The 18,856-nt window shown below is 41.9% G+C and overlaps 1 protein-coding gene across 1 annotated transcript in view; it reads left to right on the forward strand.

Moving 5' to 3' along the window:
• Nucleotides 1–916: 916 nt before the first annotated feature.
• LOC146760335 (cytosolic carboxypeptidase 4-like) overlaps nt 917–18,856 on the forward strand; it is a 74,891-nt gene continuing 56,951 nt past the window's right edge. The window contains exon 1 of the mRNA XM_085551529.1: nt 917–2,049. Within this exon, the coding sequence (XP_085407655.1) occupies nt 1,769–2,049 (281 nt within the window). The 5' untranslated portion in view covers nt 917–1,768. The remainder of the gene's footprint in view (nt 2,050–18,856) is intronic.

An 18,856-nucleotide genomic window follows, 5' to 3' on the forward strand; every position in this document is an offset into this window, starting at 1 on the left:
GTGAATCAAGAATGAAGTGTAGCAGCTCAGCTAAGTGCAGAAATCTTGACTATTGCCGGCCAGTTGGTGCCCGGAGATGTGATTTTGGCATTGCAAATATACCTGTCAGGAGGGGAGTGAAGCTTAGAAAGGGAGTTTTAAGTGGAATAGAGATGTTTCCCCACCTGGATCCTATGGATCCACTATTTCCTGGGGTTTAAAATCAGGACTCTCTAGAAGCTTTTGTCACGTTGAATGTTAGACAGAGGTTTATCAGTCTTGAGGAGAGCAGAATTCACATCTCTGCCAGTCTCACAGTATCCTCAATTAGCTGAATTGTGGCAAACCTTCCATTTCTGAGATGTGAAGACCCTTTCTTGTGGTTTCGTTTTCTCATAGAGTAACTGAAGAAAGAATCGCTCAATTAACATGCTGCATGCTTTCCCAATGTATAGAAGAGACAGGAGTTAAAGCTGTTTTCATCAGTTGCAAGGGAGCATGTTTTATTTTGCTTTGTGCTATTTACAGCTGTTGTCCATTAGGAGTCCTCAAGAGCCTCATTCTCAACTACAACAACACAGTCCCATAAGTTTAGCTCAGCAATGAGCCTGCAAAACAGCACTAAATCATGATGATGGGAGAAAGAAGAAAATGTTTGGAAATAGCAAAATGCAACTGATGCCTTTGTGAAAAGTAGTTTTTGCTTGTTGCTGTTTTAAAGCATTACTAAGGTAGACTGTAATGCACAGCATCTAGCTGGAGCTGAATAGAGGTTGTTTTCTAATATATATATGTTTTTGTAATAAAAAGTAAGCAGAACTCCTAGTATGTCTCTATTGGCTGAAGGGATCTTTTACAGTCCATTAGCGCCTTGGGCACTAATGTATACACAGCAGTGAAAATATACTAATCTCAGGGTAAGGTGCAAGAATGATAAAGGAAAAATAAAGATTAGTACACGGCTATTGAATAGCAGAGTTCTGGTTGCTTTACTGGACCACAGTATGATTGCTCTGTATGAATTCGAGTGGAGACTCTGGTCATGCCCATCAAATGCCTATGAATGGGAAGGGGTGAATGTGGGATTGTTTCCAGACCTGTCTACATCCTTGCAGAGGAGTTGGACCAAGTGACCTTTAAGGATCCTTTCCAACTCAAAAGGTTCTGTGATTCCACCTCTGTGTTTCACATTAATTGAGTAATGATTTGTAAAGCTGTTAGAAAACTGAAGGACTTTAGTACAGCTTTGGGAGCTGAGGACATAGAAGCATAACTTGCTAAATCAGCGTTTGCTTACAAGGATGCTCAGATGATACCTTTGATTGTTTTCTGTCCCTTTACTAGAGAGCCTGTGCTCTGACAGAGCTGCAAAAAACATCATGGCATCGTTGTGATTCCCTGTCAGATAGTGGCTTCCACTAAAGCAAATGTGTCAGGTTGATTTGTGACAGCAGCCTGAGATTGTGAACATTCACAGAAGGATAATTTTAAGACACATCATTGCTTTGTCCTTTTCTTTTATTCTCTATGCTTGGCAGGTGTCTACCTCTGTCTTCTTCCCTTGGCCCATCTGTGGATTTTGCTCAACACAGATGGGATTTTCAAACAATCTGCTGTCAAATTTGGTCTCTTCTGAGCATGTGTATACAGAGAGCTTTTGGAGACGTGTAACTAGGCCAAATGAGGGTGCTTTTTCATGGGAATGGCAAATAACGTATCTGATAGCAAGACAATTTTCTCTGCCAAATTGCTAGTCTGCTTTGCAACAGGGGTTCATTAGGCTCTGTCCATGAACTGTTTAGTAAGATTCTCTCTTAAAAAAAAAAGTTGGCATCGTATCTCTGCAGCTTCTGTGCATAACATCTCCATGCCTTTGCTTTGTTTTACAGACAGTCGTCCTTATGTCTTTCTGATGGCCCGTGTTCATCCTGGTGAAAGCAACGCCAGCTGGGTGATGAAGGGGACCCTGGAGTTCCTTGTGAGCAGTGATCCCATTGCTGATCTCCTGAGGAAATGTTTCATTTTCAAGATTGTCCCCATGCTCAACCCTGATGGAGTCATCAATGGCAAGTGCGTTGTAGTAACATACTTATTGTGAATTTTCACTGGGTTTACCTGCAGGCTTTACTGCTGTATACTTAGCAGGCCTAGTCTTCAGTGTTTTGGGCCAGAATTCCTGTTGCCTTTTGCCTTGTGTTTTATTCATCCTGTGATCAGTCCTGTAAGGAGAATGTAAGTCCTGGATACAGCCCAGTGTGCTGTCTCGTGTGCATCAGATATTCATGGTTCTGTACTGTGTGGGGCCGTAAGGTGTCCCAACTGACTGGGTGAAGTATTAGCGATAGCAGACAAACTGAATCTTACTTGCTGAATGGAAAGTTATCTATTCTGCCAAATCAGCAGGGCAAACTTTATCTGCAAGCTGATATATCTGGGAATAACTGGCTTTAATTAATGCTTTATATAACCTGAATGGGGGAAAGATGTAAGGATCTATTAAATGCTCGTATCTTTATGGAAATGTTTCCGTATAATGAAACTCCCTCCTTCTCCTATCTCCTTTACTCTGTTTCCTCCCACATGCTTCTGAAGAGATTCCAAGTCTTTCTGAGCTTATGAATATACCAGTTTCTTTTTGCATTCTTCAGAGCTGCCTTTACATTGCTCCTACCCACATCATCACTACAACCATTCATCTGGTTTCAGGTCAGGTTGTGCTGATCCGGTGCTGAAGAAACAGGGTAAAGACCTTAAGCAAATCTTGAGCTTATTTGGTCCTAATCTAATTCCTTTCTGTTGTGGTCTGGGCTTCAGCAGAGGGCAGCTTGGAGTGTTCTTAGCCTCTGGTCTGCGACTATGAGCATAGTTTTTTGTGTTCCTGTTCTCCCCAGGACATGAGTGTGTTGTAGTTTAGGCTGTTCAGGGGAGCTGGATGCTGCCCCCGAGTATTGGAAGCTTCTGCTGGCACCAAATGTTTCCTTGATTCTTCCAGACAGCAGAAGCAAAAATGAAAGATTGTGGCTTTCTGTTTTTCCTTTCACTCTGCTTAATTAAAGTTTCCAGCAGATGGAGGGCTGGAGGGAATGTCTGACCTTTTTTCTCCAGCTGTCAGGAGTGAGCATAGCAGAGGAAGGGTCCTCAGGAGGGACAGTGTGGCTTTTGGTGACACCTGGAATGAAGGGTACTGTCTGAGCTCATATCACACAGGAACGTGTGGAGCTTCCACTGTAGTTCAACCTGGTGATGAGTAGGAAAGTTTGGTGTGGGATAGGAGCAGAGGTCCAAGGACTTGGCTATGGCTCTGTAGCTAAGCATGAAGCCTGGGGAAGGGAGAGAACCATTCCATCATGCTCCAATTTAAATGCTGTGCTGCGGGGCCTCCCATGGCTCTGTTGCTCTTGCTTCTTCCCATGTGCTTTTTCAGTGGACTGAGGTGTTCCTGCACAGAAAGAAAAGCTTCTTTTCTTGGCCTAGAGTTTATTGGCAGCTTTTTGGAGATGACTTTTAGTCCCTTGCTGCATGTGGAAGCACATGCAGGTTTCTTTGTCCATTAATGTTCTACTTCATCTAGGTTTAAGTGCTGTATTAAACTCTGTTGTCATTCAAATCACTGCCACAAAGGGAAGCTCTTTTTCCAGGAAAAGGGTCTGTAGGCCATTATTGACTGAGTAGCTGTAAACAGGTCCATACTACTTACTTTTAGGTCTCTGTAGCACATTTCAGGAAGCCACTTATTTGCCTTGAGATTTACAATCACGACTGAATGTGTCAAATCCACTGTTTATTTTGAATCATCACTCATTTCAAATCTTCATGCTTTGAAAGTGCATCTTCTGTACTACCCATCCATCCTTCTGTTATCTGGTATTAATCCTGCTCTAGTCTCGTTACCTCGGTATCTTTATATTTAAAAAAGGGTTGAATTCTTTTCTGTTGGCAGTTCTTTTGAAGCTCCTCACTCTCTCCCTCCTCCCCAGTCCTGTGTGCTGGGGTGTGCATAATGCTTCCCTGCCCGTCACAAAGATGAATGCCATCGCACGGTTACAAAGGATTTCTTCCAGCAGCCCAGCTGTGCCCCTTCCCCAGCTGACTCCCTGCTGCAGGCACAGCTCAGTGGAAGAGTGCTCATCCCAGCAGGATACCGTGCAATCACACTTCGAGAGCCTTGTGCAGCAACAAGACGATCAGGGCCTTGGTATTTGCTTTGGTTAATGTGATCTGAAAGTTGCATGCAGAGAATGTTCCTCTGTCACAGATATGATGGCAGTAATGTGATTATGCTCTGACTGTGTGTGGCTGAGCTAGGAAACAGCCTTCCCTTTCACTCCCTTTCACATCAGTCAGTACTATGAGGATTTATTCCTGTCTGTCAGTGATGGAGAGAGTTGAGTCCTGTTGCTGATGCTAAATGAAGGTAGTGGTGATGCAAGCATGTCTGTATGAGTAAGGCTGTCATCACATAAAAATAAAAATCACTACCCAATATCACATATAATTTGAGTTTGTTCAATCCAGAGAGTACTGATGAGCAGTTGTGTTCTGTGCGACTGTTCTCATGGAATCATTAAGGTTGGAAAAGAAGTCTGTCATCTGGTCCAACCGTCCGCCTACAACCAGTATTGCCCAGTAAACCGTGTCCTGAAGTACCACATCTCCATGTTTCTTTAAGGTCTCCAATGGATGGTGACTCCACCTCCCTGGGCAGCCTTTGCTCTGTCCTGAATAGCAGTCAGATGTAGGGTTTGTCAAATAAATTTCAGCTGATCTGGTAGTGGCTATATATTTTAATGTTAGACACTACTTTTTATTAAGTGCATCCTGTGTGTTGTCACACAGTAGTGTTTGACCACTGCTGGAAATGGGATGCTGCCTCTGATAGATGTATGGTCTGACCTGATATAGTTATTTGTGTGTTTTTTTTCTTCTTTACAAGTAAAAGTAGTCTTAATCTCCAAGAACGGTGCTATAAGATGGTCCAAAGTGACAGGCATTAAATTACTAAAGGGAAAGTGTCCTTGTAGGCTGATTATCTTGCGAAGGCTGTTCTGTGAAAACCCAAGGTATTGGTTGGTGTTCAGCTGACTGTTTTCTCTCATCCCTTTATCGTCTTTTTAAATTAAATCACGGATTAACAGGAAAGCTAGAGAAGGAATTCCATTCTACACAGCGGTGGAGAATCCATGAAGGAGCACAGCACTTTGATTAGGAAACTGCTGAGTTATACTGGGTGAGTGAGAGACCCGTGCTTTGTTCCTGGCTCTGCTGTTGATGAAGTATGTGACCTTGAGCATTTCCCCCTCCTTTTTTTTTCTTTCCCCTGAGTTTTCTTCCTGGGAGGATGAAATAATGACACACCACAACCTTCACACAGCTTGAAATGAGTGAAATATGTGTACCAGGAGCATTTTCTCTTCAATCTAGTTCTTCTGATTCATCCACTAAAACCAGGGTCAGGAAAGGAACTTGTAAAAGCTTATGACAGCACAAACAGTTCTGTTACAAAGAAATACCCAGCACTGTTGGCTGTTCACACTGTTCCACATAAGCTCATTACCACACAGTGGAGCAACAAGTTGCCTGTGCACCAACACTTCTCCATGCAGTTGTGTACCATCTTGTGACCTGCTTTTAGGCTGTCTTCTCTGTGCACATGCTACATACCCTTCTGTCAACAGCTTGTGTATGCAGCCATTCCTCAGTGTCTGCTCACACCTGCATATCTTCTGCACCCACGTACCTGGTGCTCCCATGTGTATGTTAGCAGTCACAACGTGGTAGTCAGCATTTTGTGGGGATTTTTTTGGCTGGACTTCTTCAGAGTCTGCAGTTTCATATAAATATTGCTATTTATTACCCCTGAATTTAGGGTTATTAATTATATCAGTATAACCTAATTTATATCACCATAAACAGCAATAATAAATAGTGCCAAATGCTAACGCGCAGTGCTTGCCAACCGTGCCCGTGTTTAATGAGTGCTTCCCCCCCACTTCCCAGAAGTATTAAATTAAAAATGATTCGGCCTTGCGATATGATTGATCAAACAAGAGGTGGAACTCCTAGATAAGTGCTTTTGTTTTAAAGAATATTTCATCTTCAGACTGCCCATGCACTGTCTATTATGAGCATCCACAGGTCTTGAACTGCCCAATCTCTCTCTTCCAAGTTCATGTCTCTCTCCTCCATTGCCACCTTCTTCCTTTTTCTTTACTCCCTTTCATGTTTCCTCTTTCTTCCCTTCTGTCTGCCCTTTTCTCGCTTTCCTTTCCCTACTGTTGAATCAAAGAAGCTTTTCAATGAGAGGAACTTGATGTGTTTTTGTAAATGAATTGAACCAATCAGTGGAGATGGGAGCCGGTGAGTCTATTTTGGTAAAGGAAGATTAATTTTTTTGGAAGCAGTGTGACTTCTTCGAAGGCATGGGGTAACCATAGTAGCTGTTACGAAGAGGAAATCCTGATTTGCATTTTGGATTATAGCCATGGACTATTCTTTATCTGGTTTAAAAACACCCTGTTCCCTTCTGCACCTGCCTTCCCACAACACAGGCTGAGTAAGCTTTGCTGCTGCTTATAGGTAAGGCAGGTGAGCTGGGCTTTTTGTTTGTTTCTCTTTATTGATATTCACTCTCACTTTAGTCAGGCTGTTTGTTCCATCCTGTTTTACTTACAGGGCTTTGTTTATTGCGCCCTGGAATCCAGCAGAGAAAAGCTTTAACTCTGACAATTACAGAAATGGAGAGATAGAAACGTCCTCTGAAAGCCCTTTCAGAACACATTTCTATTGCATGCTCTCAGAAGGGAAACTATTAACTATTAATGTTTCCCACTTACTTTTTGAAACAAGGGCCTTTTTTTTTTTCTTTTCTTTTTTTTTTGAAGGATACTTGTAGGAAGAACAGAAGCAAGCTAGTTCTTCTACCCAAAAGCATTATCTGTGTATATAACTTCTATTTCCTCCTATATTATTGTGCACTCTCCTGCACTGAGACATTTTGTTCTCCACGTAGTCAGAGGCAGAGCTGGACATAGACAGCAAACAAGCTAAGGGCCGCACTTGAGGACTCACTTGATGACCCAGAACTGCATCCTTGAGGATTAAATCTTGAAGTAGAGGCACACAAAGCCATGTGGCTGTAGACATCCCTCCTACTCTCCCTTCCCTTCTCTTGTTTGCTTCTCTCTGATCAGAGGGTTAAAGAGGAGTTGAATTCTCAGAATCTAGTCTTGCATATCTAAATGGATGCCATGCACTTTGCAAGCACAATTTAAGGGGTCTCTCCAGACTAGCTGATGTGTGATGCGTGCATTTCTTTAAGGATAGTGCCAACGGTAGTTGGGTAGATGCGTGTGGAAGAACATTTTTGCATAAGATTCAGTCCTTACTCATTTAGAATGGCTGTGCTCTGAGCTCTGTGTTATAAGGTGGTCTATTTGCAAGCGCTGACTCGGGACCTCAGAGCAGATGAAAATGCCATGTCTGAGGAATGCTTGTACTGCATCTGGAATGTGGCTCAGGGAAGTGCTATGAACTGTGGGTGAACTTTCTTTGAGTGCAGTAGATGGTTCTTATCTAAGTGCTGCTCTCTTGCCTCTGGTGTTGCCTCAGCTGTCCCCATAAAGAGGACAGTGATCTTGCACTGGTGGTGAGGCATAACTGGTGAAAATGTGCTTCTTGTTGGCCATCACGGTCTTCTCAGCAGGCCGTCCTGAGAATTTTGGGTGCTTGTTCTTTAGTTCTAGTGAAGAGGGTCTAAGACCACTTATACTTCTTCAAGGCAAGCAGCCTTATTGTTCCTGATAGTCTCAGCAGATTCCCTATAGCAGAAGCCCATGATTTGGAAGGTTAGATCTATAGGATGTGAGGTAATGGCCTCAATTTGCACCAGGGTAGGTTCAGGTTGGATATTAGGCAAAATTTCTTTTTAGAAGGAATGGTGGTGTGTTGGAACAGCTGCCCAGGGAGGTGGTGGAGTCACTGTCCCTTGAGGTGTGCAGGAACCGTGGAGATGTGGCGCTGAGGGATGTCACTGGGCATGGTGGGGATGGGCTGATAGCTTGGCTAAATGGTCTTTCCAACCTTAATGAGTCTATGATGCTATGAAATCTGGCTAGTACATGAACAACATAAGATAAAATATGGGTATGTGATTCTTTAAGTCTTTGCAGCTTCTCCCTTGGTGGACCCAGAACCAGAGTCTGATCCTCCACCAAACTCTTCTCAGTACATCAGTATGCTGTGGGAGATGACCCTATTTCAGACAAAGCCTTTGCCCTGTGCTAACATGGCAGTCCATCCTTGGCTCTCCTATGGTAAACCTCTGTTGGCATGCAGCTACACCCCAGGACTCCTGACAGCACTTCTAATGCAGTATTGTTTATTCCTTCCTTTATCAGCTGGAGCTGTTGGGCTCCCCTGAGTTATTAGATCTATTCGCTCATTGTCAGTGTTTCCTCCTTTGTAAATATGTCCCCATATGTCTCTGCTCCTGAGGAATATGCTTTCTTTTCTATTTACTGCTTTTCCCAGGCACCCACCTCCTCATTGCTCTATCCACCCAGTGGCCCAATAACAGCCACAGAGATAAATAAGCAACATAACTCTTCCTAGCTATTGTTGTTATTGTTGTTGTTGCCGCCCTGCATAGTAATACATATAATAACAAGGAAACAAATCTTATTACTAAAGTAATTACAATAAATAAAAAGCTGAGAAGGGAGATGAAGGAAGGGTCTGTCAGGGGAGTGATTGCAGTAGGGGTTTTTAAAATTTAATTTACTCGAGATGTTCTTTGCTGCTTTATTGATACCCTGCTGAGGGGGCTGCGACTAATTAGCAACCAGCTGTTGTTCTAACACACCCTCACCTAATTTATTGTTTCGTCAAGTCTCTAAAATAGGAGTCTGTCTGCTATCGTTGTCTGTGGGACTCGGCACCAGTCTCATGTCAGCAGTTGGTTTTATTGCTTGGTGCTTCTGTTTTCTGAAAGCTGAGTAGCTGAGACTTTGGGTGCTTTGCTGCCTTTCCTTTTATTTTCCAGCACTTTCCATGCGCTTTCAGGAGGTCGGGCAGGAGAATACGCTCAGTCTCTTGAATTATAAGAGCTTGTCCCAGAGTCCAGAGGCCTGTTATTATAACAGGCCAACACAATGCTAGATTCTGGTAAATTGCCCAGAGGGCTGTGCCACTGTTTGTATGCCTTGGTAGAGACCAAAAAAGACCTCACAGAGGAGGTCTGGCATAGATAGGGCCAAGGGTTTCTTAATATGTAATGTCTATGATCTTGTTCTCTTGCTTGTCAATATCCTATGGAAGTGCTGTACTATTGTTTGCCTTTGGAGAAAACAGTATCATGTCTAAACATCCACAAAAACGAATTAGTTAATGTTCATTTTAAGAACAGGGGGGACCAAATGCATTGTCTCTTGTTTCTTTGGTCTTCCAGTCCCAAAAGCACGCACAGTGTTTGCTCTGAAACAGTAAAGGTTCCCCCCATGAGGTGCCTGCAGCTCCCTCGATGCTTTCATACCCAATCTGTTCAGATTAGTCAAGGTCACTTGGGAATTTCACTGCACTTGAAGATTACTTGATATGAGCTCAGTGATATTAATGTCTTGGACTACTAAACAATTCAGCTTTAAGCCTCAGAAATTATTCCATTTTATATGGCTACTACCTTGTATTTTCAAGGTAGCATGAATATTAGATATGAACACGATGTTCCGTGGGCTCAGAAAGGAATTATTTTTGTTCAGCATTCATGTCTAGTCTCCTGACTGACAACGGGAGTTCATAATCAGATGTCTGCGCTCCTTTGACAGTTCTAAGAGCCAGGAGGCTGATGTACAAAGCTAGCTTTTAGTAAAGTTAATGAGTTGATTGAATTATATTCTTATTTGCATTAGTTTGAGTGTGTATGATTATCTTTTGTTTGTTATTATGCTCATTTAAGTCCATTTGGTAATATATTATTCCCATAGCAATTGTGCCTGTGCTAGGCTCTGTGCAGACAGGCAAGGACCAGCTTGTCTCTTGTTAGGAGCTGATCCAATACTGGCACAGCGTGCTTTAGAATTGGCAAGAACAAAGAGGATACTGGGGTGCTGGCTAATGGATCTGTTGTGAAGGCTAATCCATTTTCTCATGATGTACTTTATGGAGGTGGAAGCTTTTGTAGTTACTGCTTTCCTTCACTGTTTCTTCTTAGGATGGGGGGGAGAATCTCACTGCCGTGACTTCTTCAGCCACCCAGGGAAGATTTGTGAGGTTCAGTATCATCAGTGAAGGGACTGGAGAACGCTGTAAGATGAGGGATTTCTTTATGCTTTCTTGAAATTGTCAGGATGCACCTGCAAACCCTGAACCCAGTTCACCCCATAGTTAAACACTACAATGAGATGTCACACAGATACTAACGAACTTGGATTTTGCATCTGATTCCTGGTTGTGGTAGGCATGGAGTACCGACATAAATGCTGAATGTACTGGGTAGAAGCTCATGTCATGAGTGCAAGGGCTAGTTTTGATCACTTATCTCAAGACCAACTCATCTTACCCAAGTTAATGCCTTTTGGAAGCTACAGATTCAGACTTGGAGTTGTTATTCATGGGATGGGAAAAAAGTCCACAAAATGAAATTGTAAAAACTTCACTTTTATAGATGCAATGAAGAATGTCCAATACTTTACTGCAATATCCACACTACCTGGAAAGCTGAAATTGCCTGGGAATGAAGATTATTGTCTCTCATAATATACCTTCATATATTACTGTGTAATAAATCGAGCAGTATTTCTTTCACCCTGCAAACTGGACATCCCTGGAGTTCCAAGTGACATTTCAAATTTTATACGACCATTCAGTCCCTTTTAAGTATTAAAACACATCATTTTTTGTGATATATGCACAGAAGTTCTTTCTAAAAGCATATGAATAAAAAAACTTGGAGCTTAGTTATGCAAAGGTAGAGCTGCCTTACTGCGTGTTGGCTTTTAAATGTCTCTGTTTAGTTAGCTCGGTATTTTAGCTACTACTGTTCTTTAACATCTCTGTTTCTGTGTTTCTTTTCCGCTCTTCCCTGCCCTCTGTTTCATTTGAATAACAGATTCAATTGAATAACAGCTGGCAAAGTACAGTGGTAGGAGAGCAGATATGTGACTGCCTTGGGTTGGAGAAATGGGCTGGCAATTGGAAAATGGTGTTTTAAAAAATGGGACAAAGAGGCATAACAACAAAAATAAGCTTCATCTGGAAGCCTGTATTTTCAAAATTGCTTGTTCAAAAATGCACCCACAGAGGACCAGCTGAGGTTGAATAGTTCACCTGTGTACATGGTTCATATGATTGCACATGCAATTAGGGTAATTACACGGGCAAATTTTACCCCAGTAGTTTGAGCAAATTGTCACCTTAATTTCTGAAACCAGCTGCATGTCCCAGGGAAGCAGCAAGAGAATGAAAAACAGAAAATTAAGTTGATGCTGGAATGACAAAGAGTGGGAAATCAAAACCTCTCCTGTGACCTGAAAGACAGCACTGCTGGGAGTCAGGGAAAAAAAAGTCAGCCACACTTCTAATGCTGTAAAGCGTTGGAGTCTTAAAGGGATAGAAAAATGAAGAGCTTTTTGAAGTCATCTGGCCCAGAATTTGAGCTGGAGGAAACAATATGAAACAAAAAGAAGAGGGTGAGATGGGCAGCAAAGGGGGCTTCAGTAATGATGACCTTGTGTCTGTATGCACTGTAGAACTACGAAGTTGGTATTTGAACACACCCCAGCTCGGTGATGTTGTGATCCTGTTAGGAACCTTCAGATTAGCACGGTGATACTTCATTGCATGGGAATAGTGATTATTTTGGCATTAAGTTGCTGTAGAGATCTTGCTGTGTTCAGAGCTCAGCCACTCTTCCTTGTACTGTTAGAACTGGCTTGTAAATTCCACAGGTGGATGTGTCCCTGTACGAGGTGCTTAAATATTCCATTACATTCGATAGAGCCTCTTCTGCGTTGTTTGCTTGAGGAAGTAGAGCACAGTGAGGAAGTGGTAGTGGACAATACAGTCTAGATCCTAAACCACCTTTTGGGTCGCTTTGATTTGTCTCCAAAAATGATAAGTACTTAAGGTATAGTTATTATAGTTGAAGAAGTCCTATTACTCCTACTCCTGTAAAGTTATTATGCAGTGACAACGTTCTGGGTGAGTACAGGGGTTCTTTCTATGTATATCACATGGCATCTCAGATGGTAATGTTTCTTTATCTCCCATATCTCTAATTTTTCTCCCCTACATGTTCAGAAGCTCAGCTTTTGATTAAAAAAAATCTATCCTCCATTTAAGGGGCACCTGGTCCCACTGAGCACCATCTAAAGCAAAACTTGCTTCCCAGGTCTATCTCTGGTCTGTGACGTTTCTACCAGTAGATAACAATGATAACAGTAATGTAAACTTTGAGGAACATTTTGCATATTCATTGTCTGGTAGTTTAAAGGCTTTTGTATTTTTTTTTAATGTAATTTAAAATATACATTAAAATTTTAAATTATATTAAAAAAAAAAAAAAGATTTAAAAAAAAGTGTCTATTTTTCTGTCATCCCCCAAATGGTTATGACACATAAGAGGATGTAAAGTGCAGAGCAGCTGAACAATCATAAACTATTTTAATACCACTTAAAAATGAGAAGAAGCAGGAAAAGAGGTTTGGGTATTAATGAAGTTTATTGCACTCGTCTGTCACTTCTACAGAGCATGATTGGGGTTTTAAATCCTTGCTCCAGTGACGTGGAAAAAAACGTGGTGGTCTTTCATCCAAGTCCCTTATAGATGTTATTCTGTCACAGAAATCTCTAGTACCACATTTGAGCTCGCGGTGAATTCTATGCTCCAGTGGATGTAATGTTAAGCAAAGCAGTTCTGGATTATATTTGTGGTAGCAGAGCTGTAAAGCAGAGCCTGAAAGTGAAGTCAAGAGTTATAGGAGATTATGGCTGTTACATTTTATTTGAACTTTTTTAGGTGATTCAAGGTAAGCTCCTTGGATTTAGGCTGAGATATCTGGGGAGTCAAGGCTGGAAAGACAGGCCATACTCTGTGGGTTAAACCATTTGCAAGGAATACCCAAACCTCTTTCTAGTTGACCTGTTTAGTGTCTCACTATAAACATATATTAACATTCAGTGTAGAAAGCTCACTGCTGAAGGCAGCAGAGGGGTGACTGTTCCCCACCCCCTCCAAAACATGTCAGGGAAGAAAGCTTGCTTTGGAAGACCTCCATGCCTGGGTGATGCATTGCATGTTTTTGTGTGTGTGCTAGTTTTCAAGTGAAGAGCACCAAAGAACTGCACTAACTGAATTAGCTGTAATTTGTCTCTTTCTGTGATGTGCAGGTGAGGGCACCCTTGAACTGTTCTAGTTCTCTGTCTATCTTTAGACTGATTCGAGCAGCACAGGATCTCATCAAGCATGTAGTCTGTTCAGAGGCAGTGGCTTTGAGCCTCCCAACTCATAATACTAATACAACTGGGAATCTAAATAAAAAGGAGAATGTTAAGAAAAAGTCTCTGTTGCTGTAAGCAGAAATAATCAGAATCAAGTCTATCTTTCCATTATGTGGTTTCTTACAGAAACAAAAGCCCAGCTCGGGGCTGTTACTTATAATGAACTGGTTTGGCCAGTGTTCGTGCCTTTCCCTTTTTTTTGTTGCCATGTGTCAATTCTGACTGTGTGTACTGCTATGACAGCAATTTATTTCTTATATCTCTTGTCCCAAAGGGTGTCAAAGAGCCATAACAAAACTGTATGTACTTTAATGTCAGGCATTGCTTAGTGTGCTACCTTTGGGCTGCTACAGAGTAGTTCTTTATAACCTCTGAACCTGTTGCCTATGAATACAGGACGTTGCTGGATTTAAGCCATCGGGCAAAAGTCACAGCAACTGGGTGTGCAGCAGTTATTGTGAGCTACAGAGTGACTGAAAGAAATCCCTTAGATGCAATCAGACAGTGTCCGTATTCTGTTTTTGTTTTCCCCCAGCATTTTATCCATCTTTGAGAAACACCTGGCAGCTCTGAAACCACAATTGTACTTGCATGATCTCAAGTGGAATGGCTGGTCCCTAAACAGCATGTGTCTACCAAGCACTATGTCTCCACAAACTACCTGCAGGGCATGGTTTCTTGCTTAAGCCTGATGTGAGCTTAAATAAGGAGTTTGCTTTGAGGTTTGCCAAGAAGCGTTCTTTGTGTGTAAATGTGTATGCAGCCATAGAGTAATGGAGACCATTTTGACACAGGCTATCAGGATTGAAAGGCTGCAGTTTTGCTTGGAGGTTACGTATACGTTTTTATATGCAATTAGTTAAGTTGGGGTTTAGGCATTTAAATGGCCATTTGTGCTCTCACTTTTGAATATTATGCTCATCCTTTGGGAATGAGCTTGTGCAAATTAGGCATGAAAATAAGCATACGTTTTGTGTGCTGTACTGTCAGCATTTTGCTGTATTTGGTAATAAACTCGTATTGATTTATCAGGTTTTTTTTTCCCTCTCTTGATATTTCTGCTGTAATCTGAAGAATGTGAGCTGGTGGCTACAAAGCAGCAGTACAGCAGTGTTTTCCTTTTCCTAGTGACTGACTCCTTTAATTGTTCCTGTAGCATAAGCTCATATTTCCATCTAACTCTTATTTAGGATACTCTCATGGTGAGTTGGAATTCATCCCTGCTTTGCCTTGTGGTTGAGTAGTGACCAAGACTTGCCCCTAGCTGATTTATCCTTCTTTTATCTTCTTTCCCTTCATACCCACACAAAAAAAGTCTGTCTGTGTACCGAACTGTGAAATACATGGGAATACAGAATTGATATTGTTGGTTCAGAGCTCCATCCTGGAAGCTTCAGAGAAAAAACTGCTTACAGGGGGATGAAGGCCTTTGAAGGGCTTATTAGTGACTTGGCCTATGGGCTTCCTGGGGGCTTGCTAGACTCTGCTGTATCACAACTTTAATGTCTCCACATAAAGTTATCTACTGTGAATACTTAATAAGGGGGATGAAAAGATCAGATCAGTTGATGAAAAGAACAGGTCGAGCTGATGCTAAGTTGCTGCCCCAAAACCTTGAGGATACTGAAATTTGCAATGAAATTTGGAACCTTTGAGTCAGCTGACTTATGATCCATTGTAGCATAATAATATACACTGTTGTTTAATATACCTTCCATGATTCTACTGTTAGAGTAGGCATCAAGACATGAGAGCAGCATTGTGAGTGCCACAAAGGGTAAGAATTTTGTCAGTTAATGTTCATTGAGGAAGAAATTAATCTTTGGTTCTTTCACATTAATAATCCTATTAAGGGTTGGCTTAATGAAGTTTTACTGACTAATTTTCGAGCTGTAATTTGCCTGTGATTCTTTTGAAAATTTTTTAATGAAATGGAAATTTACATAGACTGCACAACAATAACCTAATGAAGTGGCAAATCATATTTTAAAATCACTTGTGATTCCAAATGGCATCTTAATTCTTGGAATTGAAGACCATTCACACTGAGAGGTTCTGAATCATTGAAAGTAAGATGGAGCTTTTTCTAACCCAGGAAATGCTAACGAGTACAAAATGAGTCTGTGAAATGGTTCATGCAAGCTTGGACCAGTTCTGTGTGTTGATGAAAGAAAATGAAATAGAGAAGATCTGAAAGGAAGCCCTCATCTTCTTGAATGAATGCTATGGAGAGTCTGTGCTTGGGTAGCACAAACATGATACTGTCAGTGAATGCAGCCAGTACCGAGATGGGGCTGCATTCCTACAGACTAATGGCAAAAGAGCCTGGATGGATCATGGTCTGATTGTCATCTCTTAACACTTGAGAGGGAGCGCAAAGAGTGATGAATGTATGTGAGTGTTACAGAGAGCAGAGCTGAGGCCCCAGCAGTGGCTCCAGTCTCCTCTTATGTTTTCACAAATCACCTGGGAACTGACTCAGTGAAATTTTTCATTATAGAGTGATTTCTGATTACTGTAGGTAGCCCAAAACAGGGCCTACTGGGTAATCTCTAGAGGCTTTCCTGGGTGTTTTAACTCCATTCCTTGCCCTTGAAGAGCTGAGATATGCCTCCATTAAGCAGCCGAGTTCAGGAGCTTATCTGCATTGCTTTAAGCTTTCTAGTTTCGCATCAGCCCATTAGAGAACCTCTTTCCTGGGTTGGAAAGGAGAAGGAATTCTTTAGATCTGCCAGTATTTTTCTAATACCTGATGCTCATAGGCTGCTCTTTTTACACTTTAAAATGTCACATTGGATTCCTGATGGAACTGGAGATTTTTATCTTCCTCTTTTCTGCCAGACCTGACATTTTTCTGGTTTTCTTCTACACTGAAGGCTTAATTTCTCACATGTGTGAGACAGAGTGAAAATTAAACAAACAAGCTGGCAGATAGATAGAATGGTTCTTCATGTCTGGAAAGCTGCAATGAGCTGTGACTTAGGAATTACAATGCTTCATATTCAAACTTTTCTTTTTGATGCATTGGGGTGGCACAAGAGCTGACAGTGACATATGGAGAAGGCCCTGTTAGGAGGATTGAGGCTGTTTATGTGATAAATGACACATTATGTCAAAGGACTTCTATTATCCATCATGCTGGCTTCCTCTGAACACGGTCTCATTGAAAAGAGAAGTAGCTGCACGTACAACTGGGGGATGCTGTAATAGGGTCAGTGGTATGCTCCAGAGAAAATAAGAAAGCTGGCAAGTACATGTTTGCGTGGGAATTGATGACTCTGGAGCTTTGAGTTCAGAATTTTCAAGTCAAATTTAATTCAAATATCTGAGGTATCCCCACTGTACATTTGTGTCAAGGATGAGCCCTACCTTCAAAAGAAGCTTTCTCAAAGCTCGCTCACGTATTCAGAAGGCTTCAAAAACCCACCAAGTTTTCAGTGTTGAGAAGCTAAGCTTTCTTAGGAAAAAAAAAGAAAGCTATTTATTATCAAGTTCTGGACTGATGGCATGATTCTGGCTGCTAATAAATCCCCAGAGTTCTCTTATTGCGTTTTTTTAACCTCTGTTGACTGCTTTGACTCTGAAATGCAGTGGAGTAAAAGTTGTGATCTGCGCTTTCCTATATGCAGGAGACATGTAAGTACTGTTGCCCTTATAAATACAAGGGATAAAAAGTACTGCTGAAGGAACAAGACTTTGTCTCTCGTGACCTGATACAGAAATATCCTCTGTAAGGCGCCTTCCACCCTTCTTGACCATACAAGTTAAGAATCAGAGCAGGCTTTCACAGCTCTGTGCCTCACACTGGTGGAGAGTCTGTCAACATTTTCCTCTCTCTCATCACCCTTAACCCAACAGTGCCTCCTTGTTTGTATAATCTATGTCAGAATGACGCACGAACTGGGGGCTGTTCAAGAGAAGCGAGGAATGTATGGCACGGCACAGGCACTCATCCTTTTCAACCTCCTTTAGACCATCTCTTTTTGCAGTACCCATAATAGCTGTTTTTTTCCCTGCTTGATTAATGGACCCTCAATAGCTATGTAGTCTATAAACCCAGACAAGACAAGTAGCCTGTCTCTTTTGATCCCTGCACCCTAATAGCCTGATTTTGACTCCGCTTAAGTGGTGTTTATGTGCCCACATGAGCGGTAGTAATTGGTGCAGAATATCAAATGTCACTATTTGACATTTCATTCGTAACAGTAGTATTTAAAGTAAAGGCTTTAACTTGATGATTCATCAGTAGCCAGTGTCAAATGATCTGGGACGGTCGGTATTTTAAAAGTGTCAATCAACAGATGGATCACTCTGGAGATAATTTAATCAGAGCCCATCAGTGAACTGGCCTTAAAAAACAATCCTTCAGGATTATTGTCACAGCCGTATTGTTTAGAAGATGAGAGCGGTGCTTCCTTGGGAGCAGGCTTGGTAGCAGAGTGGCTCCTTCCATAGCTCCTCTAACAAGCCTGTTTCCTGAGAGGATGGAGTTGCAACTTCCTCAGTTGACTCTGCCCTGTAGTTAAATACAGGACTTCAGGCTCTGTTGCTGTTGAGCTGAAAGCTCTGCTTCTTCAGAACAAAATCTGCAAAACACAAACCAGCCTAAATATATAGATAACTTCACCCCCTCCAACTCCTAGCACTGCTGTGCTCTGTTTTATTTGACAGTACAGCTTTTTCTTCACCAACTCTTCATGTGATGAGACGCTTATTTCAGCTGTTGACCCCTATCAGTGACCCCTCACTGGGAGATCAGGTGTAGAGAACCGGGCTATTATCTACCTTCCACTCCTGTGTTTCTAATCAAAGCAGCCGATTTTGCTAATGCATACAGCTGAAGTCACAGTGAGGAAGACCTGGCTGAGTACAGAGAAAAGAAGTGCTTGGAACGGTAGAGCAAGGGGTAAGAAATCCTAAGAGTAAGAAAAATCAAGCTGGGAGAAAAGATGAACAAGCAAAGCAGGGAGAAATGTTAAATTCAGTTTCATATAGAATGTACAGCCATGGCAATCAGTTCGTGGAGTGAGGCAGAGCATCACCCTCCATGCACCTGTCCATCCATGTTCCTTTAGCTTTCATACTCACTGAGGTGTCAGCAGCACGCAAGCGTTGTATTAGATTTTCAGTTTATATATTTAAGATAAAGCAGGTTAAAAAAATGAAATCCAGAGCGGATCTGAGAGGGTTTAGTCCAGGTGAAACACATACTGTGCTCTTCTGACCCAGGCATTGAATTCTTTGACATCTCAGATGCACAGAGTTCTGAGCCCCAATGCATTGGGTTCACAGAAGAGGAGATGGCAGGACTGTCACTTAGCATCTTCTGTTTCAGAACTTACGGTCCGTGCTACTACTGGCAATCACTGTTTACGGTTATTAC

The sequence above is a fragment of the Coturnix japonica genome, chromosome 6 (genome assembly GCF_054131305.1).
Source record: "Coturnix japonica strain WE chromosome 6, WE-NBRP24, whole genome shotgun sequence".
Taxonomy (NCBI): domain Eukaryota; kingdom Metazoa; phylum Chordata; class Aves; order Galliformes; family Phasianidae; genus Coturnix; species Coturnix japonica.